The sequence below is a fragment of the Mustela nigripes genome, chromosome 14, assembly GCF_022355385.1.
Source record: "Mustela nigripes isolate SB6536 chromosome 14, MUSNIG.SB6536, whole genome shotgun sequence".
NCBI classification, from domain to species: Eukaryota; Metazoa; Chordata; class Mammalia; order Carnivora; family Mustelidae; genus Mustela; species Mustela nigripes.
This window is the reverse complement of record NC_081570.1, coordinates 24,943,824-24,968,177: the sequence shown is the minus strand read 5'-3', so window position 1 is coordinate 24,968,177 and position 24,354 is coordinate 24,943,824. Positions and strand designations below refer to the sequence as shown.

At 44.7% G+C, this 24,354-nt stretch overlaps 1 protein-coding gene across 1 annotated transcript in view; it reads left to right on the top strand.

Annotated features, from left to right (window-relative positions):
• The window catches only part of CSMD2 (CUB and Sushi multiple domains 2), a 611,427-nt gene extending 593,806 nt beyond the window's left edge, over window positions 1–17,621 (top strand). Inside the window, exons 65-71 of the mRNA XM_059377195.1 lie at window positions 5,816–5,878; window positions 7,528–7,689; window positions 9,604–9,716; window positions 10,893–10,980; window positions 12,397–12,535; window positions 12,685–12,900; window positions 15,178–17,621. Coding sequence (XP_059233178.1) covers window positions 5,816–5,878; window positions 7,528–7,689; window positions 9,604–9,716; window positions 10,893–10,980; window positions 12,397–12,535; window positions 12,685–12,844 — 725 coding nt within the window. The 3' untranslated portion in view covers window positions 12,845–12,900; window positions 15,178–17,621. The remainder of the gene's footprint in view (window positions 1–5,815; window positions 5,879–7,527; window positions 7,690–9,603; window positions 9,717–10,892; window positions 10,981–12,396; window positions 12,536–12,684; window positions 12,901–15,177) is intronic.
• Window positions 17,622–24,354: the final 6,733 nt, after the last annotated feature.

Here is a 24,354-nt window from a genome sequence, read left to right as displayed (position 1 = left end):
CCCTGATGGCTAATGATGATGAACATTTTTTCATGTGTCTGTTAGTCATTTGTATGTCTTCTTTGGAGAAGTGTCTGGTCATGTCTTCTGCCCATTTTTTGACATGATTATCTGTTTTGTGTGTGTTGAGTTTGAGAAGTTCTTTATAGATCTTGGATATCAGTCCTTTGTCTGTACTGTCATTTGCAAATATCTTCTCCCATTCTGTGCATTGCCTCTTTGTTTTGTTGATTGTTTCCTTTGCTGTGCAGAAGTTTTGATCTTGATGATGTCCCAAAAGTTCATTTTCACTTTTGTTTCCTTTGCCTTTGGAGACATGTCTTGAAAGAAGTTGCTGTGGCCAATGTCGAAGAGGTTACTGCCTATGTTCTCTTCTAGGATTTTGATAGATTCCTGCCTCAAGTTGAGGTCTTTTATCCATTTTGAATTTGTCTTTGTGTATGGTATAAGAGAATGGTCAAGTTTCATTCTTCTATACACAGCTGTTCAATTTTCCCAGCACCATTTATTGAAGACACTGTCTTTTTTTTTTTTTTTTAAGATTTTATTTATCTGACAGACAGAGATCACAAGTAGGCAGAGAGAGAGGGAGGAGGAAGCAGGCTCCCCGCTGAGCAGAGAGCCCGATGCGGGGCTCGATCCCAGGACCCCAGGATCATGACCTGAGCCGAAGGCAGAGGCTCTAACCCACTGAGCCACCCAGGCGCCCCGACACTGTCTTTTTTCCACTGGATATTTTTTCCTGTTTTGTCAAAGATTAGTTGACCATAGAGTTGAGGGTCTATATCTGGACTCTACTCTGTTCCACTGGTCTATGTGTTTGTTTTTGTACCAGTACCATGCTGTCTTGGTGATCACAGCTTTGTTGTAAAGCTTAAAATCAGGCAACATGATGCTTTTCTTTTTCAGTATTTCCTTAGCAATTCAGGGTCTTTTCTGGTTCCATACAAATTCTAGGATTGTTTGTTCTAGCACTTTGAAAAACGCCAGTGGAATTTTTATTGGGATGGCATTGAAAGTATAGATTTCTCTGGGCAGTATAGACATTTTAACAATGTTTCTTCTTCTAATTCATGAGCATAGAATGCTTTTCCATCTTTTTGTGTCTTCTTCAATTTCTTTCATAAGTGTTCTATAGTTCCTTGAGTACAGATCCTTTACCTCTTTGGTTAGGTTTATTCCCAGGTATCTTATGGTTCTTGGTGCTATAATAGATGGAATGGATTCTCTAATTTCTCTTTCTATGTTTTCATTGTTAGTGTATAAGAAAGCAACTGATTTCTGTGCCTCGATTTTCCTGCCACATTACTGAATTGCTGTATGAGTTCCAGTAGTTTCGGAGTAGGGTCATTTGGGTTTTCCATATAAAGTATCATGTCATCTGCAAAGGGAAAGAGTTTGACTTCTTCTTTGAATACCTTTTATTTTCTTTTGTTTTCTGATTGCTGTTGCTAGGACTTCAAGTACTATGTTGAACAACAGTGGCAAAAGTGGGCATCCTTGTCATGTTCCTGATCTCAAAGGGAAGGCTGTCAGCTTTTCCCCATTGAGAATGATATTTGATGTGGGTTTTTCATAGGTAGATTTTATGAAGTTGAGGAATGTTCCCTCAATCCCTGTACTTTGAAGAGTTTTAATCAGGAACGGATGCTGTGTTTTGTCAAATGCTTTTTCTGCATCAATTGAGAGCACTATGTGGTTCTTCTCTCTTCTCTTATTGATTTGTTCTGTCACATTGATTGATTTGTGAATGTTGAACTACACTTACATCCCAGGGATAAATCCACCTGCTCATGGTGGATAGTCTTTTTATTCTACTGTTGGATCCTATTAGCTAGGATCTTGTTGAGAATCTTGTCATCCATATGCATCACGGATATTGGTCTGAAATTCTCCTTTTTTTTTTTTTTTTAATGCATGCTTGAATTTTTTTTTTTTAGATTTTATTTATTTATTTGACAGACAAAGATCACAAGTAGGCAGAGAGGCAGGCAGAGAGAGAGAGGAAGGGAAGCAGAGAGCCCAATGTGGGGCTTGATCCCAGGACCCCAGGATCATGACCTGAGCTGAAGGCAGAGGTTTTAACCCACTGAGCCACCCAGGCGCCCCTGAAATTCTCCTTTTTGATGGGGTCTTTACATGGAGCTTATTTAAAAGTAAGTAAATTAAATAAATGTATAAGCAAACGAATAAAGCAAATAACAATTTAATTTGAATACATACAAAAGCCCTACATTTTTAGACTCCCCTCCTACATTTTTTTGTTTTTGATATCACAGTGGACATCTTTTTATACATATATTCATTAACAAATTATTACAGTTCTAGTTTTGAGTTTTTTGGATTTTTTTTAAGTAAGCTTCACACCCAGCATGGACCCCAATTTGAGGCTTGAACTCATCACCCTAAGATCAAGACCTGAGCTGAGATCAAGAGTCAGATGTTTAACCAACTGAGCCACACAGGTGCCCCTGCAGTTGTAGTTATTTTTAACACTTTTGTCTTTTAATCTTTAAACTAGAGTTATAACTTATTCACCCACCACAGTTACAATATTAGAGTATTCTGAATTTAACCATCTATTTATCTATATCAGTGAGTTTTATAGTTTCCTACGCTTTTATATTTAGATCCTTTCTTCTATTTGAACTCCTGCCATTGAACCATGTGTAGCTGTACATTCAGTGTGTCCATAGCAGGAGGGGAATTTAGGAGCCTCCTATTTCACCATCTTGGTCCAGAGTCTCTTCAAGAGTCCTTTATATATCTAGAATATAAGACTCTTATCAGATACAAGATTTGTACATATTTTCTCCCATTTTATGAGTTGTCTTTCACTTTCTTTTCTTAAAATTTACAAGTACTTTCTCCTTTACTTCACTCATCACTGGAAATGAAATTAGACTGTCACATTTCAAGCTCCATTTTAACACAGCCCTGTGTTAAATTCTTTTTCTTTTTTTTTTTTCAAATGGAGTTTTTTTTTTTTTAACAGCCTTATTGAGATATAATTAATACATAAAAATGCACATATTTTATATATACAACTTGATGAGTTTGGATCTTTTCACCTTCTTTTGGTATCCTTTTAAGCACAAATGTCTTTAATTTTAATGAACTCCAATTTATCTATATTTTCTTTGTTCATGATTTCATATCATACCTAAGAAACCATTGCCAAATCCAAGGTCATGAAAACATGTCTATTTTTTTTTCTAAGAGTTTTATAGTTTTAGCTCTTATATTTAGGTCTTTTGTTTATTTTGTGGGGTTTTTTGTTGGTGGGGGAGTAGTCGTTTGGGATCCAAATTCATTCCTTTGCATGCCCCAGCTCCATTTGTTGGAAAGACTATTCTTCGCTCTTCTTCTTTGAATTGTCTTGGCACCCTTGTCAAAGATCATTTGACCATAAATATGTGAGCTTATATCTGGATCCTCAGTTTTATCCATTGATCTGTATAACTGCCTCTATGACATCACACCATTCTGATTATAATAGCTTTGTAATAAGTTTTGAAGTTGAGAAGTGTACATCCTCAGTTTTGTTCTTCTTTTTCAAGATTGTTTTGGCTCTTCTGATCCCCTTTTAATTCTATATGGATTTTAGGATTGGATTATGAAATTCTGCAAAACAGACAGCTGGGATTTTGACAGGGATTGTGGTAAATGTGTAGGTCAGATTGGGGAGTGTTGCCATCTGAACAGTATTAAGTCTTCCAATTCATGAGCATGGGATGTCTTTCCATCTATTTAGATCTTTAATTCCTTCTAACAATGGTTTATCATTTTCATTATACATGTCTTGCGCTTCCTTGGTCACATTTAGTCTTAAGTATTTTATTGTTTTCGATGCTATTATATAACTGTATATAAAAGTACAAAATGCTTTAGATGCAGTTGAATTTCAATTCAACCCCTTACTGTGTGATCTTTGGCAAGCCTCTTCATTTCTCTGCCTCTTAACGAGTTTCTCTTCTATAAAATGGAGATAGTACTCTGTACCTCACAGTTTTGAGAGCAAAAGTAAGTGAAATAATGTGAATAACATGGCCTGGCACAGCTTCTGGCCTGTAAGCTTTCTCCGTCCTACTCCCTTTATGTTATAAAACCTAAGACAATAAAGACATTTACTTCATAAAAGTACTTTGAGCCACTGTGGGAAATTTCTCCACAGCCTTCTGTATAGTGGCTGCCCTGTGGAGTCCGAAGGACTGTGCTCAAAATCAAGCCTCCTCAAGGAGATAGTAGGGAGAGTCTGCCATTCCTTGAGGCAGATATTTCTGTTGTTTCTGTGCTAAAGAAGAAAAGACATTAACACTGGCTAACTGTGACCTTCGTGTTCATAACCTCATTTATTCAGTGTAGACATGTGAGGTATGTTTCAGTATTTTCCCACATTTCCAGTGAGGAGACGGAGACTCTGAGGGGTAAAGTGACCAGTCAAGGTCACACATCATGAAGTAGCTGCTGGGACCCGAACCTGCAGTGTCTGACTCAGGCCCAGGGCCTCTGACTTTGCCTGTGAGGGCTTCTCATCTTTTTTGATCCCCACATACAAGTGCACTACTGAATTCAGCTATAGACTGATGCGTATAGAAACTGCTGTGAAAGGGGTGACAGCCTCGGGCATGGGCAGCTACTAGTAGTTTCCATAACCTTTTATGATCTCAGAAATTGCTTAGAGAATTATCAGTGAGCCAGGGGTGAAAGTAATGGTGGAAGTACTGATTAGAAGGAGGCCCAAGGCCAGGGACCAGATGTTCAGGCTCTTCATGGCAGAGACATAGGCCAGGGCCCCAGTCATGTCACCTGCCACCTTCGCTCCCTAGGCTTCACAGACTAGGCGAATGCAAGGAAGCCCAGACTGTGTTGAGCGGGGACTGGGTGATGTGATCCGACATGGAGGTCTTGCTGTGGGTGTTGATCGTGGGGATCGCCAGAGGAGCCAAGCCCTGGGGCACCCCAAGTGCAGCCCCTTCGTGCTCCTCCTTGAGTATCTCTTATGCTGGGAGCTATGCTGGTGTGGATGGCCAGAGAAGCAGCACTGGGAATTCTGGTTCATGGTGCAAGACAGAGCAATTGTTTCGGGCTTCAGTCTTAATATCATCACACCGAGGGAAGGGAGCATACCACTCAAAGCCCCACCAGACCTCAAAGAGTTCGCTTTTGATTGGTGGAAGGTCCTCCTTCATGCCAGGCATCTGGGAGGAAAACAGAGTCCAGGACAGAGCTTTTCAACCTAGGGTCATCAATAGAGGATATTCTGCAGATCTAGGTACAATGTTAGCAAAATAGCTTTATTTCCCTTTACCTCTTGATGAAATTTAACACTTGCTTTAATTTAAAATGTAGACCAAAACCCATAGTAGTGTTAATGATACTTGTGGCTTTATCACCAGTAAAAAATTGCAAAGATTTTCATATTATATTACAGTTGTTTCTGACATGAAATATTGCTTATATTTCTGACTACTTCAAGGATATGGTAGTGACTGGACCTGCTTCTATATTCTGTTATTTAATGCAGTGATAAAGGATCACATATCTACCTGCATTCTAATTCTTTGTTTAAAATATCAATGACTATAATTGATAAAATGGATTTCCTTTTAACTCATTATGCTTTATTTTCCCTAAAGGGGTCCATAGCATCTATCAGACCATCAAAGTATCTACTCCCCCATCTAACAGGATAAATGCAAAACAAGATCTCAGAGAGCCCACTGACCTAGTGTCAGAGAGGTGGCCATTATTTTTCCAGTGGAGTGTAGACCAGAGGTTAAACCCATGTTGTTCTATTCTCTTTCCCCAGCAGAGGTCCGGCCTAGTGGGAGACCCATCAATACTGCCCGGGAGCCACCACTCACCCAGGCTTCCGGTAGGTATGGTCCAGATCTTCCAGATGAACAAGAAACTGGTGTTGATTCCTTTACCTAGTCACCCAGAAACATGCATATGACTTTCCTAGTACTCAGTGAAAGGGTGTGAAAACTGTCTACAGAGCCAAACAGATTCCCCCACCCACAACCCTCCCCTGACAAACTTCAGGAGGAAGTGAGCCTGAAGGAAACAGAAACCTCATCCAGAAGAGGCCAAAGCCTTCCAGAAACACAACCAGAGCTCTGAGCTCTGGAACCATTGATTACCACAAACCACTCCCCCACCACCTCAGCACAGGACTGGCCCATATGTAGTCAGATACAGAGATCCAAGTCCTGCCCAGGGAACTTCCTGGAAATGGTTCCTTTTTTAACACAGGTATTGTTTCTTTCAAAGGGCGATGTCCAGAACTGGACACATAACTATAGGTGTGGCCCGACTAATGAAAAATTATTATAGACTATCATATCTTTTTTTTTTTTTTTCGGTCTGGCTTATTTTATTGAACAGAATATTTTCAAAGTTCATCCACATTGTACCATGTATCAATACACAATTTTTCTTTTTTTATTATTATTTTTTTTTAGTGTTCCAAGATTCATTGTTTATGCACCACACCCAGTGCTCCATGCAATATGTGCCCTCCTTAATACCCAACACCAGGCTCACTCATCCCCCCACCTCCTCTTCCCACCAAAACCCTCAGTTTGTTTCCTGGAGTCCCCAGTCTCTCATGGTTCATCTCCCCCTCCGATTTCCCCCAATTCACTTTTCCTTTCCTTCTCCTAAAGTCCTCCATGTTATTCCTTATGCTCCACAAGTAAGTGAAACCATATGATAATTGACTTTCTCTGCTTGACTTATTTCACTCAGCATAATCTCCTCCAGTTCCATCCACATTGATACAAAAGTTGGGTATTCATCCTTTCTGATGGAGGCATAATACTCCATTGTATATATGGACCATATCTTCTTTATCCATTCGTCTGCTGAAGGGCATCTTGGCTCTTTCCACAGTTTGGCAATTGTGGCCATTGCTGCTATTAGGGTACAGATGACCCTTCTTTTCACTACATCTGTATCTTTGGGGTAAATACCCAGTATTTACCAGTAGTGTAATTTTAGGGTCATAGGGTAGCTCTATTTTTAATTTTTTGAGGAATCTCCACACTGTTTTCCAAAGTGGCTTCACCAACTTGCATCCCCACCAACAGTATAAGAGGGTTCCCCTTTTTCCACATCCTCTCCAATACCTGTTGTGTACTGTCTTGTTGATTTGGGCCATTCTAACTAGTGTAAGTTGGTATCTCAATGTGGGTTTTATTTGAATTCCCCTGATGGCTAATGATGAACATTTTTTCATGTGTCTGTTAGCCATTTGTATGTCTTCTTTGGAGAAGTTAGAGTATGACATACTTTTTTGAATTTTATACTTTTACTTACCACATTAGCATGTGTGTTATATAAGAAGGAAACCAGAGTTGGCATCATACTCTGCTCAAGTTCCATTCTGGATCACAAGAGGACCAGAGCACTCCACCAACCTCTCCCCTGTTAGGCTTTGGAGAAAACAATCTCAGTGAGTGAACTGGGATCAGCCACCAGGTGGCCTCAGTCTCTCTCACATCTGTTTCTCAATTCCTCCAGTTCCTGGGGATGTTTTTGCCAAGAACTCCCTATGGAAAGGGGCCTATGAGTACCAGGGGAAGAAGCAGCCAGCCATGCTCAGAGTGACTGGCTTCCAGGTTGTCAACAGCAAGGTCAACGCTACCATGATTGACCACAGTGGTGTGGAGGTGCACTTGACTGGTAAGGAGTAGGCCATCCCCGTAAAAGCCTTGCTTTTACAGGGGTGGGCGGTAGGGGTGGTGGGAGGGGGGGGTGGGCACACATTCTCTACAAGGACAAGTCTACTGTCATTGCTTCCCATGTCCTGGGGGGACTAGTCTGATGGGCAGGAGAAGGAGAAACTGTCTGTTCATCTTTGTCAGCATGACAAAATCACCAGGGACTAAAAGGAAATAGTTAGATGACAAACATTAATAACTTGAAGAGGACTCTTAAGAGAAAAGAGACCAAAATCTCTGAAACTGAACCAAAAATAGGGACAGAGAATTCCCAGAAAACAAAATACAGTCAATAAATGAAAGAAAAAATATTTTTAAGTAGTAATAAAAAAAAACCCTAAAAGTAAACAGAAAATGTCATTTTCCACTTATCCAACTAAGATTTTTTTTTTTTTAAGTGGTAAACATTAGTGCTGGTCAAGGTCCAATAAAGACACTGATACAGTTTGTGTTAAGATCTTTGAAAATTACCGAACCTGTTAATTATTTTTCTAAGAATTTTTATCATAAAACATAGCTATGGAGAGAGTCAAATATTCCTAAATAAAGGATGTTCACATTAAAGGGCTATCTGTATTACATAAAAACCACAAAGAGAAAATTGTCCAAAAATAACAAACTGGACATTTACTTGTAATACATCTGATAGATAAAATAGTGTGCCAATTTGGGGGCAAATGGACCTACCCTGGCACGTTTATAATGTGACTCCAGTTTTTTAAAAAAATTTTTTAAAGACTTTATTTATTTATTTGACACACAGAGATCACAAGTAGGCAGAGAGGCAGGCAGGGAGAGAGGAAGGGAAGCAGGCTCCCTGCTGAGCAGAGAGCCGGATGCGGGGCTCGATCCCAGGACCTTGGGATCATGACCTGAGCCGAAGGCAGAGGCTTTAACCCACTGAACCACCCAGCGTTGACCTTGCTGTTGCATTCGTGTGAGCGTGTGCACACATACCACTGCACACATACCCCATGACTCCAGTTTTTAAAGGAAAAATTGTATTCATAAGAAAGAAAACACGGGGGCACCTGGGTAGTCAGTTAAGTGTCTGCCTTCCGCTCAGGTCAAGATCCCACTGGCACCCTGCTCTGCGGTGCGTCTGCTTCTCCCTCTCCCTCTGCAGCATCTCCCACATGTGCACTCTCTCTTGCTCTCTCCCTCTCATATAAATAAAATCTTAAAAAAAGAAAGAAAATTGGAAATAATCCCACCAAAAGGTTAACAGGGGCTATTTCTTAGTGATACCAGAAATGATCTGTTTTTTCTCCCTGCATCTCTGCATTTTCCACAATTTCTTTGATTTTCAATCTTTTTATAATCAGAAAAACTAAATCTCTCAGAAAAACATTTCTGGAAAAGATGGACAGGTAAAGGAATGCATGAGTTAATGGATGTGGACATTAACACACAGCCCACACACAATCATAGCCACGCATTCGTGTGAGCGTGTGCACACATACCACTGAACAGTCGGGTTCGCTCATTTGCTGGAAGGCTGAGTCGTGAAGACATTCACAGAAGACCACATACTTGCCTCATGCAATCCTGCACGCATGAAATCGGAAGGCATATTCCTGCATTCACGGACACATTAACATGCAAAATCATATTCACTTTATTCTGACATGTGCATGTGTTAGTAGGGTCACAAACCCAGGTCGGCAATCCAGTTGTCGATAACACACATGCGCACACTCTGTGTGCCCTCACGATCAGCCCAAACAAACTCACAGGCAACACTATACTTACCTCCTGGCGGTTGTGCATGCCACGTTTACATCAACATCAACACGTGAAATCCCATGTACACGCAGATTTGAACTTGGGTGTTTTTCCAGATCTTTCCTGTACTCTCTGAATTTCCTTTTCCCAGGAATTTACAAGAAAGAAGATTTCCATCTCCTGCTCCAGGTTTACCAGATTACAGGGCCTGTGGAAATCTTTGTGAACAAGTTCAAAGATGATCACTGGGCTTTAGATGGGCATGTAAGTGCTGCAGAATCTCAGTCCTGGACCTTCCCATCCCCTTGCTCCATCCCTGAGTCCCAGATCACTGGCGGGGAATCGAGGAGAGAGATGGAGAAGCGTAGGATCAACATGGAAACTTGGGAGGGTGTTTTGGGGGCCAGGACTGGAATCAAGGGAGTCCTCATCTGCTAGTGAAATAGATAAAGGAAAAGATAGGAGGCCAGGAGCCTGAGTGTCCAGAGGGCCAACACATCTGAGTGATATGGAGTAGGGTCTGGTGTTTGAGCCGAAAGCAAGGAACGGAACAGCAGTGTAAGAGTGAATTCAAGCAAGCAGGAAGTAATGGTGTGGTGCTGGAGTATGGGAGAACGTCCCAGATGACTACTTCAAATACCCACTCACAATGGAGGATGTGGGTTCCAGACGACTTAGCACAGCTGTGAGACCAGAACATGGGGAGGAGATGTGGCTTTCTTGCCTTCCCTTGCAGGAAAGCCTTGCTGCATTCTAGGGCATTCTTAAGGCAGAAGGCAGATCTACAATGATGTACTCTTCCAGTATCTTCCAATCTCATATGGGGGGGAGATGGATTTCAGCATCATGTCACATGTCACACCTGTGGCTCCCAGTCTCGGATTGTTGATGCTGGACATGGAAGGGTAGGAAGGAAGGAGAGGTTGTGGGGCCAGAGTAGCAGAGAGCTGAGAAGTCAGGGTGCATCTGCAGGGACAAGACAGATGAGCCGAGAAGACTCAGATCCCCAGCTACCTTCTGAAATTAGTAGCTATTGGAACTGTGATGAACCATCCAAAGTTCGTTAAGTCTGTCAGGTATGCTTTAAACATGGCTCAGTGGTTCCAGGGGCTCTTGGCAGTCATTTTCATCACAGTGATAACGGCAGGCAGTTCTCTGGGCCCAGAAGTGGTCTAAGTGCCTTCTGTGTGTGAATGGGCGCAGGCCTCGCCGCCACCCCGTGCACAGGCACCGTTGTTACTCCTGCCTGACAAATGAGAGGCCCACATGGATTAAGTGATGGGACCAGTAGCTGAGGAAGCCTCTTCCCACCTCCTACAAACCCACCCCACCTCCATACTGCAGTCCCGGCGACACCAGAGTCTGACAGTGCATGCCAAGAGGACATGTAGCTCGGCCTGATGTGCCCCCATCTCACAGCCTCTGCTCTCACCTTTGCAGGTCTCCTCAGAGTCCCCCGGAGGCACGTTCATCTACCAAGGCTCAGTCAAGGGCCAAGGCTTTGGGCAGTTCGGCTTTCAAAGACTTGGTAACTAGCATCTGCCCCAGGAAGGGAAACACTTGTATCCTGGGTTGGGGTTGGGGGAGGAGTTAGGTAGAAGAGCGAAGTTCAACAGCCAAATCCAGGGGTTCTTAACCATTTGGGGGTCGTGGCTGCCTTTGAGATTCTGATAAATACTGTGGAGTATGTCCCTGGAAACAAGCACATACGCATAATAGCCTCAACCTTTGCCACACAGTCTCCTGGCCAGGCCTGGAGTTGAGAGCCCCAGCTTAAGGGACACTAGGTCTCAAATACAGCCCCCAGCAACACCAGCCAGCCAGCCCTTGGGCACCACCCAGACACCCGGAAGCATGCAGATGTGGGGTTCTCTGGGGTGCCTTTACTCACAGTGGCTTCCCTCCCCTCGCAGTCTGGAAAGCTGGTTCTCCCCTGGCATCTTTACCCAGTCTGCTACCGTCATTGACATTTCGTCTCCTTCTTTCAGAGATTCCCCTGACCCAGAGCCTCAGACCCTAGTGGAGAGGGGGGGAGAGGGGGGCTGGTTTCTCCGAGGTGGTGGGAGGGGAGACAGGAGGCAGCCATGGGCGCTCAAGAGCCAGCTTTATGTACCCAGGTGCTGACACCACCATGCCCACAGGCCCTGCCTGCACTTCCTCGCAGCTCGGACCTTCCGGAAGCTTCTCCTTGTCTTAGCAGAAATCCGCTTCCCTGTCATTCCCACTCTCCTCCACTAGGGGAGCTCTTAGCTCGCCCTTGTGAGAGCAAGGAGTGAGATCTCTTCCCTAGAGCAGCCCTTCAAGTTCCTGCAGACAGTTCCCCTGCCCCTCAGCCTGACACACCAGCGAGAACTCAGAAGCTGGAGTTCTCCTTCTGGCTTCCCAACTGACTCCCTGTCCCCCGGGTCACAACTGTCCCCTCTTGGAGCCTCCACCCCGGGAGGGGGGCCACTTCGCGTTCGTCCCTGTGCCCCTCGGAACACCCCCAGCCTTGTGCCAGGAGGGCCGCAGCAGAGTGGGGAGACCCACCCGAGGTGGCTCCCACCTCTTCCTCCATACCACCCACGCAGGCCCACCCCACCACCCCCCGGCCTGTTCTGTATTTTGGCTTTCTGGTAAGGTCTCACCCAACAAGAGGCTTCTGTGGCCAAAATAAGTTTCAAAACTTGTGAAGGCAGCACCCTTTGAGGATTTTATCTTGTGACGTGGTTTTAGGTTCTCCCACGGACTGGCCTCCCTGGGACGGAACACGGTCCTCTGCGTGTTAACTGACCAGCATGTGTGGGGCATCTTCTGCTGGACAGGCAGCGTGTGCCGGGAGGCAGCCGGCGTGTCTGGGCCACAGGGGATGACCTCCCTACCCACTGCCACACCGGCCCTGGGGGCTGTCCCCTCACATATCTGTGCCTCTGTGACGTAAGCTTTCTACTCTGCAACTTTGCAGACCTCAGGCTGCTGGAGTCCGACCCCGAGTCCATTGGCCGCCACTTTGCTTCCAACAGCAGTTCGGTGGCAGCCGCAATCCTGGTGCCTTTCATCGCGCTCATCATCGCGGGCTTCGTTCTGTATCTGTACAAGCACAGGTACCTGAGGGAGGGTGGGGCCCCCAGCCCACAGCCTTCCTGGGGCCTTCTGCATGGAGGACGCAACCTCCCATGGCCCCGCTCAACCCCCTTCAGACCCTGACTTTGTCTCTCTGTCTGTCTTGGTTCACTCACTCTCTCATTCCCAGGAGAAGACCCAAAGTTCCGTTCAATGGCTATGCTGGCCATGAGAACACAAACGTTCGGGCCACCTTCGAGAACCCGATGTACGACCGCAACATCCAGCCCACAGACATCATGGCCACTGAGGCGGAGTTCACAGTCAGCACAGTGTGTACCGCGGTATAGCCTCCAGGCCTGGCTGCCACCGCCACCGCCACCGAGAGCCCCGCCTCCGGCAGCCGGTGAGGAGAGTGTGGGTGGCAGACACACATGTGCACAGGGACACCCTCACCTACCAACCTGAGGGTGAGGGGTGGGGGAGCAGGGCCGAGTACCCATAGGGCTGTGTGCCAGATGCCAGGCTGGGGACAGCCCCCCCTGTAAGGCGTCTCCTGCTGTTGTCCCCATTCATGGGAAAACTGAGGTATAGGAAAAGGAATGAACCTGACCAAGATCACACAGCTGGTAAGTAGCAGGGGTGGAATCTAGTCCCAGTCCCAGGCAGGCTGACTCCAGAGGCGGTGCTCTTCTTAGCCTTTGGGCATGGCAAAATACCCGAGTAGAACATGCCAGCCAGGGCTCGCTGGAGAGAGGTGCCTGTGTGGATACACAAAACATGCATCACATAGACACACGATACACACATAGACATCTCCACACAGACGTCTGCATACCTACATCCACACAGAAGGATGTGTGCACATGTGCATATACCCATCCATAGATGGACACATATGTGTATGTATGTATTGTATGTATACATAGAGACAGGCGTGGGGGTAGAGATTTTGTTTAAGGAATTGGTTCACATGATTGTGGGGCTAGAAAGTCTTTAGCCCACAAGGCAGGCCTGCAAGTTAGATATTCCATCAGGGGTTGATTTTTTCTGGATCCAAAGGCCATCTGGAGGCAGAATTCCTTTCTCTTCAGGGACCTCAATCTTTTATCCATTCAACTGATTGGATGAGGCCCACCTCTATGGGGAGGATAATCTGCTTTACTCAAAATCTACTGACTTAAGTGTTAACACCCCTAAAAAATTCCTTCACAACAACATCTAGACCTGTGTTTGACCAAAAAACTAGTGTTTGACCAAAGCCTTGTTGAGTTGACATGTTGAATTAGCCATCACCTAGAGCATAATGGATGGTTGACACAACCCCTGCCTGTTTCCAGTTCTCCCTGCCCTTCTTTGAGTCCAGTTTCTCCTCTAAATTATTTCCCTGGCTTAAATCTGAGCTTAAAGTTGTAGGCATTAAGATAAATTATACGTAAAGAGATAAAAATTATTTTCAGAATATACAAAGGCAACCATTGAACACAAATAATTAACTTACTGAGTTTTCCTACATCCTTTGACACCCATCTGAAACAAACATTTAAAGAAGGAGAAATTATTCCAGAATTCCATACTTAGTTCAAAGGTTTCCATCTTTATGAGCCCTCTGTACTTTTTCCTACTCAGAACTCCTACAAATAGAAAGCAAAAAGGAAAAATGATAATCCCTTCTGATGACATAAATCAGGCCTTACGGGTGATCCATAATGACTCTGAACCTGGAGTTCCTGAGTTACTGAACGGTGTAAGAGAGAAATCAGAATGTCCCCTGATCTGTGTAAACCCCCCTCCCCAGCCCCTGCTCCCCATCTCAGGCTCCAGTGGGTCCCCACACCTGTGCACAATGTAGCAGCTCCAGGTCACATGTCGCTGGTGGCTCCAAATCTAAGTAGCTCCCAGTGTCGTCCCTCATCAGGGCTCTGGAATATTCCAACCATGCCTCAGCTCCCCAGCGCGGCTTTTCTGTAGAAGGGCCCACCGTGCTCTGCCTAGAGCAGGAGCAAAGCGAAAACACAGAGTAAGTGTTTCTTGGCTCCGTGAGGGCATGTGTGAAGAACCACCTGTACACACACACACGTTTAAAATGAATAATAAGGTGATGAATTCAAATGAGGCCTAACAAGAACAGCTGAACCCGAAGTAGGAAAATCATGGAGACCTGTGGGGTCAGGGAGTCAGGGGGCAGGTCCATGGTATGGCTCTCATGGGCCTTTTCCTCCATTAAAAAAAATAATAATAACATTAAACATGCTGGTTGACAACTGTGTTGTTATAAAGATGATTCTAATCCAGTCTGGACACATTACTGTATGCCCATTATTATTGTATTCATATTTTTTCCTCCTGATTTTGAAAGAAATTAAAATTAAACCATTTTCCTGCACCCCTGAAAGCATGGTGGCCCCTGAGCCCTGGGTCTCTTGTGCCTAATGCGGAAGTCGATACTGCCAGGGAAAAAAAAGAATATTGGGAGAATGTGTGTCTTGCGGTGTATGTTCCCCACTACACCCTGTCCTCAGCTCGGGAAGATCAGAGATCGAGTCTGCTAATTTACTTCTTTCCCCTTTATCCCTTTTTGCTTTGTCTCTTTTCTGTCACTTGCTTCTGCTCCCTGTCCCACCCTGCCCTGCCTCTCCTGTCTACAATCTGGGGTGTGATCTGGCTGTCCCCCACTCTCCAGGGGACAGGCAGTCACCCCCTGAGCACAGTGCCCGGTGCCCATCTTCGTCTGTCTCTCTGCCTGTGTCTGCTACTGCTGGACTCAGGCCCTCGCCCCGCCACCATCTGCACCCGCCACCCCGGAGCAGACTCCCACTGGGCCCCGACGGGGGGGCTGCAGACGGATGAAGGAAGCTTACGGATTTAAAATAGCGAAGCGGCCTGTGGGCGTGCCCGTGTGTGTCCAGGCCTGAGCGCACACGAACACGCACTCCTGTCCTTCATTTGGGTCCTATGGAAGAGAACACAGAAGCTTAAGAAAGAGAAACGTGTATGAAAGATACCCCATGTCCTGCTCCCCACAAACATGGAGAAGAGGTCCAGGGGGGACGCTCCGTCCACACCGAAACCAACACACCCTGCCTGCCCCGTGTGTGAGGACCCAGTCATGGTGTTAGCCGGTGGCCAGCATGCAGAAACCAGCTGTCTGCCCATGGACGTTCTCCTCGGCAGCGTGACAGCAAGGGGGACCCCAAGGGCAGAAAAACATCTGAAGAAGTACATTAGAAAGTAGCTTATTTTTTCCAACAGAATTTTATTGAGTTCTAATCCCAGTGAGTTAAAAAGTCAGTTTGGATCCAGGGCAGCAGTGGGAACGAAGGGTGAGTTGGGGGAGGGATGGCAGGAATCTGGCCTTGATTCCAAGGTCAAGTCGGCTGTCAACTGACAAGGAGAAAAGAAGGAAGTCAGTGGCCTGGACGGAGGCAGCCGAGTCTGCAGACGTCTGGAAGGGGCCGGCCGGTAGAGGAGAGCAAGCCAAGCCCCATGTCCAAAAATGTAACTGCTGCCACGTGTCGAGTTTCTTCTCTGTGCCTGACACTTTCGGTGTATCATTTCTAGACCTTACAACACCCAAAATATAGGATTATTATTCTTGTCTTAGAAATGAGAAAACAGAAGCCTGGAAAGGTTGAAGAGACATAAGCCACTCAGTAAGTAGGCGGTCAGGATGCCAGCCCAGGTGGGTCTGACTCCAAAGTCCACGACCCCAGCCGCGGGATGCCCAGGTCTAACAGGACATCAGATACAGGGGGAGTAGGTACATCTCCGTGGCAGAACTGTGGCCAGGGCTGGTGGGCCAGGGAGGGGACCTGTGTGTCCTTGCTGGGCTCTCTTCCCTCCAGCTGGGCAGCATCAGGGAAAGGAACCGGAACCCAGGCCTCCTGGAGCCAGTGCTGGCCCCTGGCCCCCCAAAGCCCCTCGCTGCAGCAGACAGAGGACCTGAGCGCTCCTGAACCAAAAGAATGCACAGAATGAAAGTCACCTGCTCTCCAGTTGCTTGCAAGTAGGCTCGATTCATTTTGAGTTCCATCGTGCTTGGGTCATTACTGAATTCCATATACATATCGTTGGGACATTAACAAGTTTAGGGATCAAACGGTGGCATTTAGAGCCATTTTCTCTGTCCTTGGGAAGGCCCCCCTGGGCTTAAGCACCTGTGCACGTGTGACATGCTGGCCTAAGATAGTCATATCACATAAGTGAAATTACGAATAGAAACGTAAGGGAGTGGAGTGGCAGGGACACCCGGTTCTTAAGCAAACGAAGTGATCTGCCAGATGTTAAGAGGGGCTAGAGTACAGTGACAGGTGGTCAGTTTCCAGCAGATGGGACTGGGACCGCCAGTGGCAGGAGCCCACGGCCGCCCACCTCTGCTCTGGGTCACCGCATCCCTGGGTTTGGCGGGAGAGGACCCACCCAGACACGCACACACTCACATGTGCATCTCTTTTTCCCTGGAAACAAATGCAGGAAGCTCTCTGGCTGCTTCCCTCCCCCATCCTTTGCTCCTCTCAGACCACACAGTGGACTCCTCCTGCAGCCCTGCCTCCGTCGCCTCCCCTGTGTCCCCTTGTGGGGTCCCAGGAGACACCCAAGGAGCCTATGCCGGTGGGGCGCCCAGTCTGCCATGCATCACCTGTGCCCACCTCTGGCATTTCCACACCACCTCCAGAGGCTTGGAAGGAACCGGGGCAAACTAGGCCTTTCACTCTCCGTCCACACCATATACCCACCGTCATCCCATGAGGGGAAAAAAAAAAGTAAAACAAAAACAAAAAAAAATCTTTTGTACAGAGATATATTTTTATTATACAAAGTTTGTACAGTACCAAAAAAATAAAAGAAAAAAAGGTGTAAATTTTTTTTTTCATTATTGTAGGTAAACGGTAGTGGAAGCCTTTTTTGTAAATGTAATAAAATGTATAAATATGGTTTTCAGAAAACATCAAGTACTGTAAATATGTAATCTACACACCTTCTTGGCTTGTCTGCAGTATATACATTTAATTTATCTGTCTCTGTATATGAGGCTTCCCCTGGGGTCCTGCATTATGGTACTTTCCTGAATTTGAAAGCAATTTTAAATTTTTTGAATTCAAATAAAATATAAATTTTTGCATTGGTTTCTTACATTTTAATGGCCTTTTTCATGGCTAAGGGCAAATGTTTCTTGGGGATGGGGAGGAGAGACATATTTGGGGCCAGAAGCCGAGAGTGGAAATGTGGAAATCTGCCATAGACAAAAATTAACACAAAATGGAGTATATAGCTCATGTTGACTGAGCCACCCAGGCGCCCCTCAAAACTTAATTTTAAAACAGTCAAAGGGGGCACCTGGGTGGCTCAGTTGGTTAGGCAACTGCCTTCAGCTCAGGTAATGATCCAGAGTCCCTAGATCGAGTCCCATATCGGGCTCCCAACTCCATGGGGAGTCTGTTTCTCCCTCTGACCTTCTCCCCTCTCACGCTCTCTGTCACTCTCTCTCTCTCAAATAAATAAATAAAATCTTAAAAAAAATAAATAAAACAGTCAAAGGACTTGAACAAACAGTTCTCTAAAGAAGACATACAGGTGGCCAAAAAGCACATGAAAAGTTGCAAAACGTCCCTCATCCAATCAAGCATACAATCAAAACCACAGTGAGATGCCACCTCACAACCATTAGCATAGGTTCAGTGAAAAACCCAGAAAATACCAAGTGTTGGCGAGAATGCAGAGAAACTGGAATGTCTGTGTATGTGAAATAGTACAGCCGCTGTGGGAAACAGCATGGAGGTTCCCGGGGAAACGGGCTGCTGTATGATCCGGCCATTCCTCCTCTTCTGAGTGTATATGCAAAAGGATGGAGAGCAGGTCACAAAGAGATATATGTACACGCGTGTTCACAGCAGCATATGGTACCAGCCTGGTGGTGGGAACAGCCCAAATGCCAACTGACAGGTGAGTGGGTGCGCAAGGTGTGCTGTATGTGTACAGTGGAGTAGTAGCCTTAAAAGGAAATCTTGCCACATGCTGCCACGTAGAGGAAACTTGAGACCATTGTGCTAAGTGAAACGAACCCATTCCAGGACAAATACAGTACGATTCCACTCATATAAGGTGTCAAATTCATAGAGGGAACAAAATCACTATTTTAAAGAGATAACTGAGGCCGCATGTTCATCGCAGCATTGTTTGTAACAGTCAAGACACGGAAGCAATCTAAGTGTCCACCGAAGGATGACTGGATAAAGACACACACACACACACACACACACACACACACACGGTAATAGTATTGAGCCACAGAGAGAGAGAGAGAGAGAAGGAAATCCTCACATTTGCAACAACATGGATGGGCCTTTGAGGACGTTATATGAAGTGAAATAAGTCACGCAGAGAAAGACAAGTACTGTGAGTTCTCATTTACATGTGAAATCTTACAAAACAGAACTCACAGGTACACAGAATAGATTGGTGGTTGCCAGAGGCAAGGGTGATGGGCAAGAGAAGTGGGTAAAGGTGGGCAAAAGATGTAAACATCAAGTTGTAAGAGAAATAAGTTCTAGAGATTTAGCACACAGCATGGTGTCTATAATTCACAATACCGTATTATATACACATTTTTTAAAAGTTTCTAAAAGAAAAGATCTTAAAGGTTCTCATCATGGGCACTTGGGTGGCTCAGGGGGTTAAAGCCTCTGCCTTTCACTCAGGTCATGGCCCCAGGGTCCTGGGATCGAGCCCCACATCAGGCTCTCTGCTCATCAGGGAGCCTGCTTCCCCCTCTCTCTCTGCCTGCCTCTCCACCCACTTGAGATCTCTGTCTGTCAAGTAAATAAATAAAATCTTTAAAAAAAAAAAAAGTTCTCATCACAAGAAAAAAAAAGTGTAATTATGTGAGGTAATAGATGTTAACTAAACCTATGTGATATGTCACAATATATACATTTATCAAATGTTCTATGCTTTAAATTAATACAATGTTATACATTAATTATATCTCAATAAAACTAGGAGGAAAACAGAATAAAACAGAAAATAAGTAGTAAAATACTTAGCTAATGAAAATACTACCACCCCCCCCCAAAAAAATAAGCAAAGGAGAGGAAAATTTTTTTAAAAAGCATTCCAAACTAAGCACCTGGCTGGCTCAGTCAGAAGAGCACGTGACTCTTCAGCTTGGGGTGGTGAGTTCAAGCTCCACAATGTGTGTAGAGATGACATAAACAAACAAACAAACAAGCTTGAGTATTTAGCCTCAAATCAAAAAAATAAATTAAGGGGCACCTGGGTGGCTCAGTGGGTTAAGCTTCTGCCTTCAGCTCAGGTCATGATCTCAGGGTCCTGGGATCAAGCCCCACATCGGGCTCTCTGCTCAGTGGGGAGCCTGCTTCTGCCTCTCTCTCTGCCTGCTTCTCTGCCTACTTGTGATCTCTGTCAAATAAATAAATAAAATAAAATTTAAATTTAATTAATTTTTCAAAAAACATTCAAACATTAACTAAATACAATTAAAGAAGCAACTGTAAATATTAAAGTACAACATACATTGGGGTTCCGAAACATGGAATACAAATTGACATCCAAAAGGAAGATGTGAAGTGAGAGCTTTCAAAAAAAAAGGACAGGGGCGCCTGGGTGGCTCAGTGGGTTAAGCCGCTGCCTTCGGCTCAGGTCATGATCTCAGGGTCCTGGGATCGAGGCCCGCATCGGGCTCTCTGCTCAGCAGGGAGCCTGCTTCCTCCTCTCTCTCTGCCTGCTTGTGATCTCTCTCTGTCAAATAAATAAATAAAATCTTTAAAAAAAAAAAAAAAAAAAAAAAAAAAAAAAAAAAAAAAAAAAAAAAGGACAGACATATCTTAGAAATTAAGACCAAACTGCAAAGTATCCAGGGGAGAATAGATTCAGGAAAAAATTATATTGCAAGGGCATGTAGGAAGAAAACAAAGACATTTAAGGAAACAAAAATCAAATAAAGGAGTAAAAAGGATAAGAAAGTGAGACACAGAACAGGCAAAGATAAATTGATTAATGGGCAGTAAATTCCCTGAAGAAGGAAACCTAAATGAATGGTATCGAATTAATATTTAAAGTTATACTTTCAGAAAAATTTCTAGAACTAAAATTCTGTGTTCCTGGGAAAATTATCTTGGAATGGCCAAATCTGGGACATACCCCTGTAAGACTATATTTTAAAGAAAAAGAAAACATTCTCTGGGCCTCTAAGTTAAAAATCAAGTCCACTGCAAGAAAAGAAATCATCAGATTTCCTAATAGCAACACACAAAGCCAAACAAGAGTGATGCAATATTTTCAAAAAACTGAAGGGAAAATATAAGCCAACCGTTACATATGCAGTAATTGTTAAGCATCAAGACTATGAAACACAGGATTAAATATTGACGAACTCAGGAATATTTTACTCGGGAGCCACTCCTGAAATATCTACTACTGATAAAACAACAGGTTCAATCCAACCCATCGGGAACTTCAGCAAAAAGACTGGTATTGAGAACGGATTCTATTGAAATCGAAGAGGAAGAGGAAGACAAAGATGGAAGAATAGTATGTGAATGTCATGTGTCTGACGAAGAGAAAAGTTTTTTAATGAGAAGAGAAAGGAGAGGAAAGGGGGAAGTAAAATGAACCCATTGCTGGCCACAGAGAGAATTGGTGGGAGTCAAAAGACCACCTAAAGAAGGATTTCTCAAATTTGGCACCATTGACATTGGGGCCTGGATACTTCTTGCTGTAGCAATTGGCCATGCTGTGCGTTATAGAACGTTTAGAAACATCCCTGACTTCTCCCCACTAGATGCCAGTAGCACTCCTCCTCCAGCAGTGACAACAAAAATGTTTTCAGATATTGCCACGTATCTTCTGGGAAGAAAAATGATACACAACACACAAACACACACAAACACACACACACACACACACACACACACACACACACACCCCTTCCCTCCCCTCCATTGAGAACCACTAATATAAAACTAATAAAATAATAAGAACCTCAGTAGTGAAAAAGAGGACTAAGGGCATTCCATAAATGTATCAGTCTAAAGGAAATTATTAGAATAAAAATACAAAATGTGCTAAATATTAATACACATTTTAAAAGGCCCCAAAATACCACATTTTGAAAGAACCAGAAAATATGATAAATACACAAAGTAAATACAACATGATATACTATGACAGATCTGAAAACAAAGAGCCATTGTATCACTAAATGTAATTAGGTTTAATGCACTTACTTGTTAAATGGCTTCAGATTAGTTCACAAGTAAAACTCAGTGCTATAAGAAGAGGCATATCCGAAATAAAATAAATCAAAACAGCTAAAACCAAAGGAATAAGCATGTCTTCTGCATTGTTCAAGACAATTATACATTCTGTAAACTGGACCTATAGTAGCGCCGGGGAGGGGAAGGAGCTCTCATAGCCACACCAGGAGTCCTAAAGTACATGGAATGCAGGGCTTAGAGCTAAAGTAAAAAAATGTAGTTGCTACAGTTTTGACTGTTAGTGTTTCAAAGGGAGAAGGGGGCGGGGGACAACAAAGGGATAACCAAAGGAGCAGCAGACATCCGCAAACAAGAACCCATGACAAGAACGTCTTGGCATCAGACAAGTCAGAACGAGCTCATAGAAGCTCATTTTACAAAGCTAAAGGACACGACTCATGAAGAAGATGTAGCCTATGTTAACTACTCACTCGATAAGAAGCAGCCACTTTCACAGAGCAGAAAAGAAGAGATGCAAAGAGAAGTCGAAACATACCAGTAACAGGAGCTGGAAGTCACTCCCCTGACGCCACCGTATATTGAGGTAACGAAAGAAAAAAAAAGAAAGGTTGCAAAAGACCTAAACAAAATAATCATAGGGAAGTTTTTATGAATTTTATGAAAAAAGAACTGCAAGAAAATGAACTATTTTCAAAAATTGTGGTGGTAATAGCACTGGTATTTTATTAATACTGAACATTGTATAAAAATCACAAACAAAAACACCAGAAAAGTCTATAATTCCGGCAGCCTGAGATTACCATGGTAGCATTTTACTATGGATCTTTTCGGAATGTTCTTGTGCCTACACCCACTTTTGTAACATTGTTGCTCATGGCTCATCGTGGGCATTTTTACACACAGTTATGGGTGTGTACCTTTGTCATCATCTTAAATGGCTGCTAAGTTTTCTATTGCCTGCTGGTATGTCATTTGTACCCCAATCCCCTCTATTGGGCACTTATATTGATTATAAAATGTTTTGTCATCCAATTGCTACCAGGAACAACCTCATAGGACGATTACTGGACAGTGTTTAGGACCTTACTGACCATGAACTCACTGTGGCACCAATCTTTCTTATTGATAATGCTTTTATTTTCTTACAGCAAAAGATAATAGCATGAATGCAGGTAATAGAGAGGTTGCATTGTTGGGTTCTTCAATGATTGAAGTCATGCCAGGCAGATGTAATAGGAGACAGCAGTAAGAGTGCCAAGCTATTGGCAAGAGTGGTTGAAATTACAAATATGGCGCCAAACTGGGTGGGAAGGGATATGAAGATGGGAAGGAGGTGACAGAGAGGAGAGGGGGGCCTGGACACGAAAGATCGTGGGTGCATTTCTCTCCACCTCAGAAAGAGGGAACCCAGCTCAAACTGGATTTGCCAAAGGCATTGGCTCATGTGACAAAGTCCAGTAGCTGAGTGGGCCACGACTTAACTAGTATCTCCAGCTCCATTTCTCTGGGATTCCCTCAGCTCTGGGCTTGTGGCTCCAGGCCAGCCTTCTTGAGGCAGTCGAGTTCAAAAACTAGTTCTCTAGTCCCGCCCCTCCACCTTCTATTTCACTGGCACGAATTGGGTCACCCGTTTCTGGTCATCCAACCCCTGTTACCACAGGAATGTCATCACTGCGTCGCTGCTTGTGTTCTCAGACAGAGAACAGGGCAGGGAGAATGGAACTATCCTCGCACTAAGCAAGCCCCGTCTGCAGCCCGAAGCCGGGGAAGCCGGGGAAGCCCTGAACTTTTCAAAGGAAAAGTTCCCTAGACAAAGACGGCCGCTCTCTGTTCTCTTACGAGGGAGGGAAGCAACCCGCAGCGTCCGCCACAGACACTAAGAAATAACCCTGTAATAAAAGACAGGGTGCGTGTTCTGAGGGAGCGTGGGCTGGGAGTTTGCGGTTTTTAAATTGAGACCTGAGAGAGGACTGCCAGGGAAGATGATGGGGTAGGAGGCTCCTGGACTCCTCTCATCCCGTGGGCACAACGAGAAAGCACATCAGTGTAAACAACCCAGACAATGACCCGAAGACAGGCAGAGCAGACTCTCGACGCCTGCATGCAGAGGAGAGGCCACAGGGAAGAGGAGAGGCAGTCAGGAGCCAACCAGGCCCCGGGGCCTGTCCAGGGGACGTAGGGACCTGCAGGCATGGCGAGGGGAAAGAACCAGGCAATCCCACCGCGGAGAACACGCAGGGAAGATGAATCCTCGTAACACTTGGCTTTGAAAACCAGGGGGGCCAAATTTCACAAGTTCTTATAATCAGCAGGACTTAACGCCCGAACTTTAAAAATCTCTAGCAAAGCCAGGAGGGTGAGGGGAAACGGAGTCCCTCCCCTTAAAGATACTGCGCACAAACAGCGCACAGAGATACAGCATAGAAGCAGCGGTTTGAAAAACTCCTGGGACATAGGAGAGAGAGATTTGATTACGAATCGCAGAGTGTGTCTCAGAGGGACAGGGATCCTGACTCCTCCCGGAACAAAAGATCTGTTGAACACCATTTCTCTCCCTTGCACCACAACGTAATCACCCAACCGCCTGTGGGAACCAGCACTGCACCAGTTCTCACTACCTATCT